At 41.3% G+C, this 13,276-nt stretch overlaps 1 protein-coding gene across 1 annotated transcript in view; it reads left to right on the forward strand.

The window, feature by feature from the left end:
* The first annotated feature begins 364 nt into the window (after positions 1–364).
* Positions 365–13,276, forward strand: part of rasgrf1 (Ras protein specific guanine nucleotide releasing factor 1) — a 29,278-nt gene continuing 16,366 nt past the window's right edge. The window contains exons 1-7 of the mRNA XM_050073295.1: positions 365–954; positions 5,498–5,604; positions 5,930–6,077; positions 8,561–8,653; positions 8,748–9,001; positions 11,288–11,367; positions 11,558–11,751. Coding sequence (XP_049929252.1) covers positions 679–954; positions 5,498–5,604; positions 5,930–6,077; positions 8,561–8,653; positions 8,748–9,001; positions 11,288–11,367; positions 11,558–11,751 — 1,152 coding nt within the window. The 5' untranslated portion in view covers positions 365–678. The remainder of the gene's footprint in view (positions 955–5,497; positions 5,605–5,929; positions 6,078–8,560; positions 8,654–8,747; positions 9,002–11,287; positions 11,368–11,557; positions 11,752–13,276) is intronic.

Raw genomic sequence — 13,276 nt, forward strand, 5'->3', positions numbered from 1 at the left:
GTTTTATGTAACCACCTCAAATTCTTGCCTTGCCATATGCTGAATAAAAATGATAATCAGATTCATTTAGCAGCCTGTTACATTGCTGATTTCAATGAAAGTGTGTATTTCTCTCTGTCATCCTCCATGTTTTTCTCTTGCACCCTTAATACTTGCTACTGTAGGCTTCAGAGGAAAGTCAACTTATGCGGCATCTTGTTGAAACGTCCCTGTCCAAGGTCCTGAAATCTGCTTTCCCAAGCATGCGTCATGTGACTTCACCCAGCACTGCCTAGCTCAGCACCAAGCCTACTGGTTTCTGGAGATTTCATGTGAGAAAAGGACGAACCCCGAACCCCTTTTCCTCTCATCTTGCGTTGTTTAGACTCTTTCTTTTTCCTCGCCCTCCCCCACCTCTCCGTCTTTTTTTTCCTGTATCGGATAATGTGGACCTTCAAAGCGCACGGAGTATGACAAAAGATTTTAGGATGCTGGACTTGTGCTGCTCGTTTTGTTCCTCTCTTTTTACTTAAATGCCAACACGGTGAATGCGTCGGACAGAGTGGACGAGCCTGCTGCCAGTTGTCCGCATTCAGAAAGTCAGCATCTTGTCTTTCTTGATTTTATTTTCCTCTGGAGCGACTTCAGAAGGATGTAACGACCGATCCACCTTTGCGCAGCCGAAGTCTCCTCATCAAAATGCAGAAGGGAATACGACTTAATGATGGTCATGTCACCTACCTGGGGCTTTTGGCGAAAAAGGATGGTACGAGGCGAGGGTGCTTGAGCAAAAAGAGCTCAGACAACACGAAATGGCACACAAAGTGGTTTGCTTTGTTACAAAATGTGCTCTTTTATTTTGAGAACGAGTCCAGCTCTCGACCCTCGGGATTATACCTGTTGGAGGGATGCATATGCGACAGGGCGCCTTCACCCAAACCTTCACAGTCAGCCAAGGAGTGTTTGGAAAAGCAGGTATGGAGAGCGTGCGCGCGCGCATGCACACACACACACGCACAGGTTCTCACTGCTTTATTGTTTTCTTTTTTTTCCAGGCTTCATGTTAAAATATGGACGAGGTGCAACACTGAGTGTAAAATTTGCTCCTGCGCCTCAACCGCCTTTGAACTATTTCAGTCTGGCACAAAGCGCTTTTCTCCTCTTATGCGTATATTCTCCTTATATCCAATCGCATGATGACCTCAAATCCAGCGCAGCAGAATAGCACGAGGTTCCAGATTGCTGTATTGCACGTTATGTAATCCATGCATGGCATTAATGATGAGGTAACAATATTAACACCTAATGATATTACAGCAGCCCTGGCACTGGGCTATGCAGTGTTTTTGCTTTAGGTTGCAGCAAAGCCGAGCTCCATCCTGTGTTATTGTTGTTATTATTGATATTACTGAGGCAGTTTTCAGTGGTGCATGTGATGCAAATGGATTCTGTCCCTATCAGGGTGATGCATTTGCATCCTGGTCGGCCACATATTTTGCTTTTGACTTTCAGTCATCATCTTTTTGACGTTTTAGGGCGGAGAGTGATATACCTAATGCTCCTTCCAATAAAACATGCAAAAAAAAAAGTTGTTGCCTCATGGTTTCCATCTTGTGGTGGAGTCGTGAAATTACAGCTGAAGCTGAAACAGCAGGGTGCCAGTGATCAGTCAGCTCTGATCTAGATGACCTGAATGAAATGGCTCAGTCTAATAATTGGAGTTTTGATTTGCATTATAGATTGTAATTGTTTTATCACCTCTTATTAATGGTATCTTTAATTGATATCTCACATTGTTTTAAAGTGTACATGTAACAGGGTGCATTTAAACATATCTGCAAATTAAGGAGCAGCTCAGTTTAAAGATCTCCTGTGGCTGCTTCTTAACTCAACATGAAAGCGAGGAGCAGAAAGGTTAACAGGTCCGCTAACATTGTTATTGTGAATAAACAGTGGAGGAACATAATGCCTCAGTGCCACTGGCTCTGCTCTCCTCTCCTCTCTCCAGGCTCTGTGCCTGACTCTGTAGGTAGGGCTGCAATCCAAAGTGAGTCCAGGCTCTTCCTGTGAACAGCTGCCTTTGTGCTGACGAAGCAGAATGCAACACACAGGCTAATGTTGTGCTCCCTCGCTTGCTTTAAAAACCCTCCCCCCTGAAAGAATTTGGATTATTTTTTATTTCTGTCAGCAGTGTTGTTTCCTCTGCATTTAGCTGTTTAAAATTTGAACACGCTGAGGAAAAAAAAAGGCTGATCCATGGATGGAGCTGAATTCATGATGAACTTGAGAGAAGATGCTTTTGTTCTGCGAATCCTGCGTGCAGAGAGTAAAAGCTCCAAGAGGTGCACAAATAATGAATGACTAATGTGACTGATATGACAGGCTGCTTGAGAGTTACCTCTCATTGTAAACAAACAAACAAACAAACAAACATCCTTAACAGGGACAAATAAGAGCAAGACAACATCGCCTCTATCTCCTCTCCCCACCTGGATTTGTGGGTTTTGTGGTTTTACCAATCCACCATAATCCCCACATTATATTTATCCTCAAATGCAGTTAGTGTGAAAATGATAATGCGTTTGAGCCCAAGGTTTCTATGGCAACCCTTATTTGCATCCTAAAGAATGATGCAGTTGGAAGAGGCGGGGTAACGGCGAGGAGAGAAGTAGTGTGTCGCATCTTCTCCTATTAATGCGAGCGCTATCTGGGCTAAATTTGTTCCTTGCAGTACCTTGGAGGGGTCAGTGTCCATTTATAGAAAACACAGCTCGCTCACACTGGGAAACAGCAGCACTTCAACCAATAGCACAAGACGCTACAGGAGCAGGAGATGGTTGATTTGGTGTAAGTCAAAAGGTCTGATTAATGTGTACTGGTGAAGAAGGCTAAAGATTCTCATTAAAATGAAAGCAGATGCAACTAAGTGATTACCAACACTTAGTCCTCCAGGGAATATACTACTGTATAGATCTCATTATATGATTCAGAGAGTCCTTTTACAGTATTGATGCAATAAAACTGAGCTGTTTATCTGTCTGGAACAATTATACAAGACCAAGGGCATATGTTTCATTTCAATATTGGGGGGTGGACATATGTAAAATTGGGAGTTTTGGGGTCCTCTGCTAGAAAATGTGGGCATAAACACTACATTGTCTGCATTACTGTGAATTTTATGCACTAATATATGTTGTAAATATCTTTAAATTTGCCAAAATAAAAGTCTGTTGTTATTTTCATGTTTTTATTGGGGGAGAAATAAGCAAATGTTTTAATATTGAGGGGGAAAAAATCCACAGCACAGCAAGAATGACAAGAAGTGAGTGTTGCCCCCATGATACAAGATCATAAATTCATGAGCAAATAATACACATGTATCCATATGATACATTTTATAAATGTCGTATCAGTCTCATATATCTCCGTTAAGATCAGTAATGATTTTTAAAAGGTGCATGACTCAGCCTTAAACACAAAGCAGGAAGCAGACAGTGTGCTTAACATTGCTTCACACCAGACACTCACCGCGCTCTCAGAGAGATCATGAGGGAAAACTACAACAACATGCATGCCTCTCTGCCAGAAATAGATTTTCTTTGACGGTAGGATGAATACCTAATGAATGTGAAGATGGAAGAGCAGTCAGCCATGAATAATGATCAGCTGCAGGTTGATAGGTGCCTGTTGAACATCTGCAGGCCAAAGATTAGAGTCTGGTCTCCCTCAGCATGGTTGGAACAGTCCACAGGAAAGATGACATTTCACTTATGGGAGTTGTGATATGGTTTCATCGTGGATAACTTCTTCTTTATGTTGAAATAAGCAATATGTAGTCTCATCAAAAAGGCCTTCATAAACCTTATATAAACCCAAGAGGGCAAATATTGTGTTTCAGGTATTTTTTAGCAGCTATTTAGACACTTTACTGCAGGGTAAAGAAGTATTAAACTTCACTATATTTGATATAAAGGCAATGTTTGCTCTATTTATCCAAATAGTTAAATGATTGTGTCAAATTTTGTTTAAGTAATAGTATTAAAAGCAAAATGTTATTTAGCAGAGGTGGACTGAAGTCGCATCACTTGGACTCAAGTCAGACTTGAGTCACAAATTTAATGACTTAAGATTCAACTTGACAAAATAAAAACAGACTTGCAACTTGGACTTAAACACCAGTGACTTCACTTGGACATGAGCCTTTTGACATGACTTGATACCTTCCCCCAAGCTCAAAGATGAAGAAGTATGCTATTTAGAAAGTGTGCCATGAATTAATTCCTAAATCAACTACCATTAACATTATTCATTCCCAGCAAGTCGACATTTAATTCCCCAGATCCACTTTGTTTGAACCAATCTGACGACATCCAATTAAGTTGCAGGAGAGAACCATGAAGAACTTATGTTACATGACTTAGCACCAGTTCGAAAAAATTGTGACATTTTTATTTTTATTTTAAGACATAAAAATCATGCAACAACACACAATATCACTTGAAAGGGATAATAGTCTCAGAGTAAATGTCCTACAAATTTGGGAAGAGAATGATACAAAATGAGTTAAATACAACAAGACAAGATGGAGACATATAAAATCCAAGTTATTGTGGTGCTGATTAATAATGCTATATGCTATGAAAGCACAGTCATCACTAGTTTTCATGAGTAATATCAGTGGCACTTGTTTTAACAAAAAAATACAAATTTTAAAGAGCAAAGAAATTATAATAAATTCAATATATTATTTATCTGTCATTAAGTTTCAGTTTAGTACTCTGCGCTTGCCTGGCTTGACTTTGGACTTGAATAGGACTTGAGTGCAAAGACTTGAGACTTACTTGGGACTTGCAAAACAATGACTTGGTCCCACCTCTGTTATTTAGTATCACAAACAAAAGTACTCATTATGCAGAATGGCTCCTTACCAATGAGGAAATCCCAACTAAATACGTTGTACAATTTGGAAACCCAAAATTTGTCCCTATCAGTGCCCCATGTGTAATCCATGAAGTCATAGGAAATGACTTAATTAATGACATGATAATAATAATAATAATAATAATAATAATAGTAAAAATAATAATGAATAATTTTCAGTTGAGCTTCTGTTGCTAGGAAACGGGTATCGCTCAGTTATGTAATTGGCCGTGGCTCCAGCCTCCATGTCTTATGGCGTTTCCTCCTGGGAACCAGAGACATCCCAGGAACCGAGCTGGGGGAGGCTTCCCTCAGTGTGCTCCATCAATTGCACTGGTGGGCGAGGAAGATGTGGCTTCCCCGGGCCCTGTGTGGTTTTAAATCACCCGCTTGATGTCTGTGGCAACGAGGCAGTGGAACAAACACAAAGACAAAAGCAGTGGCGAAGCTTCAGTTAAGCCACTATATAATAGATTTATCTAGGAGGTATGCAATAATGAATGTTCCTCTCTGTGTACAACATATAACATGTCAGGTTAATGATAGTTCTGTTGTTTCTAACAACTCCTCACCCCCCCCCCCCCCTCGTTTGTTTCAGTACTATTTCACTGTCAGCTTCACCCATGAAAACCAAAAGGCGCTCGAGTTACGCACAGAAGATGTAAAGGACTGCGATGAATGGGTGGCTGCAATATCACACGCCAGGTAAAGGCACACATCAGTGAAATGTGCAGACACGGCAATTAGAAGTTGAATTAGTCAGTGGAGGGTAAGTAATCTTTGACTGCTCAGTCTGTAGGGGATGTTGCCATGGTTTCATAAGTGGGGTTAAAATATGAGGAATGACAGAAAATGCTTTGTTCACAAGAAAAACCTGATTGCTTTGATGAGAGATGAAACTACATACACTGATGTGAATTCATTACTCAGGCTACAAAATCGTGTGTGTGTGTGTGTGTGTGTGTGTGTGTGTGTGTGTGTTTGTGTGTGCGTGTGTGCGTGCGTGTGTGTGCGTTTGCATGTGTTACAGTTACAGAAACTTGGCCAACGAGCATGAGACTCTCATGCAGAAGTATCTTCATCTGCTTCAGATTGTGGAGACGGAGAAAACAGTTGCTAAGCAACTTCGACAACAGATAGAAGATGGGGAAATAGAGATTGAGAGGCTTAAGTCAGAGGTAATATTCACTGCGATGCCTTTACGCTGAGGAGTAGGGATGTAAACAAATGCAAATACATTATTGGGATATCAACAGATAATGTGATCTGAACACGAACAGCATCCGAATTTTGCAGGAATATTGGATCCTCCCGTTCCTCGCCGATTGACACAATTTGCCACACACTTCACACCTCTTCTTCTCAGACTGCTACCTCAGTTAGATCTAAACACACGTCTTTACAGCGGGGTCAGAATCTCTGAAGTTCATTTAGAATAAATGTTCAAAATAGAATAATGGCGCTCCTTAAAGAAATTAAGATCTTATATCATTATCATCTTTTTTTTCCTTATCAAAGTAACCCAGGTGATTATTGTCTCTGCAATATGAACAGGAATTGCTAGTACACAAATCCGCACAACTGTCCTGATGAAGATTTGTGAGAATCTAAACAGTTAAATACACAGATTGCTGAGATTCATCCTCAGTAACTTTCCACCAGTCCTCACCAAATTTGTTACGCAGTTTTTTTTAACCTCATGATGAGATATTAAAGCCTGACACCTTAAGCAACTTGAGCTGAAGTTAGGAACCATCTCATACTATTGGACAAAAAAAGGTCAAGATTCAAGACTCAAGATTCAAGAGGCTTCACTGTCAATTCTTCGGTTATGTAACAGACATACAGAGAAGCATTATGGTCCACTGCAACTCTGACTTGTATTTTCCCGTTGTTAATATTTCCTGTTCTATCTCCATGAGGCGTATTCATTACCCAGCTTTTATTCAGACACAATTGGAGAAAATCCTAAATCGTCAAAATCCGGCACTTGGGCAGTGACTTGCAGCATCAGACACTGAAGAAAAATGCTGTCCTTTAACTTCGGCATGATATGCTGGCAGTCGCTGTTATGGTCAGTATAGTCATGGGAAACACGGCAGGACAAGAACAAAAGTTAAGATGGCGAATGTCTGAGTAAAGTGGGCAGGAAGGGTGGTGGATGGGTCCAACAAACACCAATTTTCACCCGTGAGAGCGAATCCGCATCTCCCAACTTTCAAACACTGACATTCACCCGGGAGAGCAGTGTTTGCATCCTGTAAGAATTTCCACAGTGCGTGTTGTTTATTAATAACATACACATTAACCTCACCCAAAGCCCTGGTTGTATGGCTATTACCTTATCATTCATGAACTAAATAGATGCCACATGTAACCCATTATCACACTTGAGTTGAGAGGCAAAACGAAACAGGAGCTCAGCAACAGGCGCCGCCCAACTTACTCAACAACGTGAGGTACTGTCTGATGACATCTCATCTGTCATATCAGGCAACACACTTATGTCATAAAAGTTAATTTTACAATTTGAACTGTTACAAAGTCATTTCTGGGTTATTATGGGTTATTCTGTATATTTTGTTGGAAGTTATCTTGTACATACACACATTAGGAGTATAAATGGCAGCAAAAAACAAGTTAACACAGGGGTGTAGATCCAAATACACATATGTCTGTAATCTAAACAGATACACATAGTAGCCCCGAATTACATCCCTACTCAGGAGCATCTATCTGGGCTATCTGAGTATCTGATTTGGCTGAACTGGGTCTTCTGATGGCGGACATTAATATATCCAGGATTACAGGATTTTCCATCTATAGACAAATGTGTGGCAGTCACATACTGTATCAGTCAGACCTGCTGTAAATAGACGTCCTGAACTGGCACAATAATACTACAATATCACTTATTCTTGCATCACACACTCATTCCTTTCCAAAAATTGTCTGCGTCCCATCCTCCTCCTCCTCATCCTGCCAGTACAACCAATAACAGCTGAACCAGTGGAGAAATGTTGGACTATGCTGATTATTGTTACGTCAGTCTCGTGTGTATAAAGTCGTGTTTGAGGACAGAAATGGAAGCCCTGCTCCGTCACAGAGAGAGAGAGACGTGTTCGGGCCAACCGCTCTCCACTTTGCACCTCCTCTCAGGAACAATGCCTCCAATAGGGCAGCGTCCCCCGGCTGTGTTCTTCAGATCAAATAGTCATTTTACTTTAATGTGCAAATGTGATGCTTGAAATCAAATTATGTGCTGAATATGCATGAACACGGTTTTATATTGCATCTCCTCTATGAAATGCAATGACAATTAACTCTCGCCGTCTACAAAGTAAATGGAGACACTTAGCTTCAAACAGTTCAAGGCAGCTCCAGTCTGTCTTTGTTTTTTAACACCCTGTTTACCTCTCGTCAACATGCAGGACAGTTTGGTACATATTGCATTTAAATGACCAATGTAAATAAATATTGATGTAGAGGTACCAGCCAAATGAACACAGCTTAGTCAGGCTAATGTCTCAGTGTTGACAGTGCTCACAGGTCCTGTCCTGTTGACTCAGTCACTTTGTTTTCATGCTGGTACAGTAAGTGAGAAGAGGAGGAGTGTGTGAGTGGGAATGATTGGTCTTTCTTGTGGTTGCCTCCGCGGCAGATCGCCGGGCTGCTCAAAGACAACGAGAAGATTGGCTCCAGCCCAGCGGCCGTCCCAACCGATGACGACACAGAAATCAAGAAAATCAAAAAAGTAAAGCACATGATTTAAAACTGTTGCTGCATTTTTAAGAGAATCATTTTTAGATTATGTGGTCGTAAGATGTTGAGAATCTGACTGTTTCCAGGTCCAGAGCTTCCTGCGAGGCTGGATCTGCAGGAGGAAGTGGAAGACAATCATCCAGGATTACATCCGCTCACCACATGCAGAGAGCATGAGGAAGAGGAACCAGGTGGTGTTTAGCATGTTGGACTCGGAGGCCGAGTACGTCCAGCAGCTTCACATCCTGGTGAACAACTTCCTGAGGCCGCTGCGCATGGCGGCCAGCTCCAAGAAACCACCCATCACTCACGATGATGTCAGCAGCATCTTCCTCAACAGGTTGGATCCACTCGTCCCACAAAGCACTCACAAAATATAATCATACATCTTAAAGGTGCCCTGTGGAGTTTCTTTAACACTAATAGTTCTGGTAAGCAATGTTATTATGAGTAGAAACTCGATTTGTTTATATCTCATGTACATGCTCTTCCACTGATCACCAGTTGGTGTTAGAATGGGCCAAGAAACGTAAGACAATGTGCCAACAAGAGGCAAGAAAAGACGACTGCTAGCTAACAAAATGGATGTTAACAACACAGATTTAAAAACAAATCACGTATCAGCTTTGCAAATGTTTTACAGGAACAAAATGCTACCATAAACAAGACCACAAGGACACATGCTGTGCTTTTCTTATGTGATTACTTTTACGATAAAATGTTAGCAATCTGTATGCTGGCTATTCTGTCATCTAGACAAAGTAGGATTCTTCAATATTAAAGGAATATTTCACAAACAAAATGACCATTTAAATATCAATTATTCACCCCACTGAATTTGTAAAGAAAACTTTATTCTTCTCAAATATATCAGCAGTGAACGAAGAATCCAAAAACTGAGAAAGTTTTTGATGAATTGAAGTCACAGACGGCCATGCTTAACAACAGCAAAACTATATCCAAACATCCATTTACCAAGTTCCACAAAATTTATGCAGTATAATCCAAGTCTCATTTATCTAGTCAAATGCTCAGTACTTTCAAAACTCGAAAGCGCGACTCAGACAGCTGTTCAGTTTAAGTGGATTTATTTTCAATAAGGCAAGAAGGGGTGTCTTGGGTTGATCCAGGGCACTGTGGGGGAAACAGGGCATGCAGGCTGGAGTGGCAGGCAAACGGGTGACCAGTGAGTGTGGATCTGGTGCACAGAGAAACAAGGTTTAGGCAGAAAATGCAAAAGAAAAAAAAAAGCAATAAGCAACAAATCAGCCGTGGTTAGTACGGCAAGGTAGACTGAATGATCTGGCGGAGACTGAACTGCACGGTATTTGTCCTGCTGAGGTTGATTAGTGGATGGCTTTCAGGTGAGCAGGCAGACTGGCGGCAGGAGTTGGCAAAACGACTGGTGAGAGCCACGCCCAGACAAACAGAGAGACAAACAAGGAACCACAAGAAACAACGGGGAGGGGCGAGAACAGCTGACACATGAAGAATGAAGGAAAGGCTCAGACTATGACAAAAACCTTAATGTTTATATTCAGTTATATTCAAAGCCAGACTCCATTGACAAAAACAGTACTTTTACCCCACTGAGCACAGGACATGCTGGTCTACCGCTGCCTCTATCACTTAGTCTGTGTTATTGTGTGACTTATTGTGTGGTGAATCCAAAATACCAAAGTCACACAACAACACAAGTAAACTAAAGATTGAGGCAGTGGTAGACCAGCAGCTCCTGTCTTTAGCGAGGTAAAATTACTGTTTTTGTCAATGGAGTCTGGCTTTGAAGAGAGCATAGAAAAGTTTTACGTTCAGTTCAGTTTTAAATAGTAAGATTTTGGCAAAAATGCATGTGTCAGGGATTGGTAAATGGAGCTGATTTGTAAAGCGCCTTACTTTTCTCCTGACCACTTAAAGTGCTTTAACACTACATGCCACAATCACCCATTCACATGCACATTTATACACTGCTGGCTGAGGCGAGGAGCATCTGACACCTGCTCATCAGTTACAACTGCACCTGCTTGTCAGTTACACACACACACACTCACAGCCACTAGGGACAATTTGAGGTTTGGTGTCTTGCCCAAGGATACTTTGATATGCAGACTGGAGGAGCCGGGGATTGAGCAATCGATGATCCGCAGCCACCCCGGAATGAGTTGTGCAAAGGGATGTTTTGATATAGATTGGTTGTTGTCAAACGTGGACCCCTACAGTATGACTTTAACTCGACAAGAACTTTCTCCGTTTTTGGATTCTTCATTCACCCTGGAGGCATGCAACAAAAACAAAGTTTTCTTCACAAGTTTAAAGTAACACAGGGTGTGTAATTGATAGACACAAGGTCATTTGAAGGGTGAAATATTCCTTTAAGGTTAAGGTTCCAGATCAAGTTTTATTTCCCTTCCGACCTGCATGCACCCTCATTGGCCTATTCAAAATCCACCGACACACTCATCCAAGCATGTTTAAGCTCAAAACTTGCACACACATGCTCTCGTACACACTGTGTGGTGTCAGGGCTTCACCTTTACCACAACTTTATTGGATGTTGGCAGAATTATGAACACAAATTCTGTATTTGCTTCAGAAGATAATCATGTTTCTTTTCTTTTTTTTTCAGTGAAACTATTATGTTTCTACATCAGATATTTTACCAGGGTCTAAAAGCCAGAATAGCAAGCTGGCCGACATTAGTGCTGGGTAAGAAACATCTCTACTTTCTCTGTTTTATTTTCATTACTATTTTCATAAAGTGACTATTGTGGAGCTCGTTCAGAGTGTGAAATACAATTAAATGTGAAGATGAGTTACTCAGAAGAGAGCTCACACAGAACATTACTCACAGGCGTAACGTGTGTGTCATTATATCTTGGTATTGATCTTTCTGTAGCCGACCTGTTCGACATCCTGCTGCCCATGCTGAACATCTACCAGGAGTTTGTGAGGAACCACCAGTACAGCCTGCAGATCCTGGCTCACTGCAAGCAGAACCGTGACTTTGACAAGCTGCTGAAGCAGTACGAGGCCAAGCCCGACTGCGAGGAGAGGACTCTCGAGACCTTCCTCACCTACCCCATGTTCCAGGTGAGCTCATTTGTCTCGATGATATACACAAGAAATAAAAGCAGACCCATTTGTTTGCTGCAGAGCCGCAGCCTGGAGCCAGATTTTGTCGTTAATTCTGAGCTCTCGCAGCCATTCTGGGCCAAGTTCTTCTCTCCACATATAAATGTTACCCCTGGGCCGTATAATTCACCAACTTAATACTACATGGCTATAGCTATGCCAATGAAACCCAGTTGTAGCTGTCTGTAAAGCAGTTGGCCCGCTTTGTTTTCTGGATATTCAAAGCCGGATGTCTTTTAACGGCACTGTCTTGGATCCAAATGTAAATGAAGAGGAAGGTTAGTCACCATAATGCAAAACTTTTCACTGGAATTTGCCATCATTCTCAAAATAAATGACAGGTCCTTTTCAGCTACAAGATCAACTCTTTGAATATATTTGAATATTGTTTATATGGTGTACCTTTAGTTTATAGGGTCACTATAAGGTTTTGATTTTAGAGTCCAGAGCCATTTTATCCTGCTCTCTCATCTTAAAATTGTGACTATACTAAATACTAAAGTCATTTTTAACTCAATCACACGCTTTTTCAATTCTAAGTCAATGCAAAGTTATACCGTAGAGTAAGTTATGATCTGCTGTAAACGTGTCACCGAGAAAATTCAGACAGCAACAGGCAGTGTACATTAATAGCAATTTTCAGTTTTTATTTATCACCTTCAAAGCATATCGCAGACTTATTGCCCTATTTGACCCTTCGCTAAGTCCCGCCCCCATATGAAGACTGGCCAATCACAACAACAACACAGCTTAGCTTCACTGACTCGAATGCAGTCGTTTCAGATTTCCTTCATTTTCAGGCTGGTTTTGTGGATTTGGAGCTAAATGTTGTGCCTGGGGCACATCGTGTATTAATGATACTCGTTANCTTTGCTGATATTGAACCAGCTGTGTGTCATCGCATTGTGCACCGATGAACGTTGTTTGACTTCCAAACACCGTTCATCTGCACACACTGTGATGCCACACAGCTGGTTCAATATCAGCAAAGTTTCCCTTTATATTCATTGTGTTCTGTGGCAATCAGCAGTGATGTGGTGGTTCACTTTTACAGTGTGATCTGTAGCCTATAGTTCAGCTTTAGCTTCTAACTATCTTTGTCTTCTTAACCTGTTGTTGCTGCTGAGTCAGTTTGACATCCTGGATATATCCTTCAAACACAGACTGTAGACCCCTCTGTCTGCTTCTCTCTGGAATCACTGTTTCATTTTTCCAAAAATATGATAATATTTCTTAAGGGAGTGCAGTTAGCTACAGTGTGGGCAATACGGCATAGGATTAAATGATAATTGTAACCGACTAACCGTCTAATTTCCACTTCAAGCGAGCAGTATTTTCAGTCATGTGTTCTGGCCATCATGGCTCACTCAGGACTTGGCTTCAAAGGCCCGCCTCCTTTTAACGCCCTCATTGGCTCTTTGTCCCATATTGTAGCATCACTGATCAAGAACAGAAACAGCAGGCATTTGTCTGCTTTTGCTCA

This window comes from Epinephelus moara, chromosome 20 (assembly GCF_006386435.1).
Source record: "Epinephelus moara isolate mb chromosome 20, YSFRI_EMoa_1.0, whole genome shotgun sequence".
NCBI lineage: Eukaryota > Metazoa > Chordata > Actinopteri > Perciformes > Serranidae > Epinephelus > Epinephelus moara.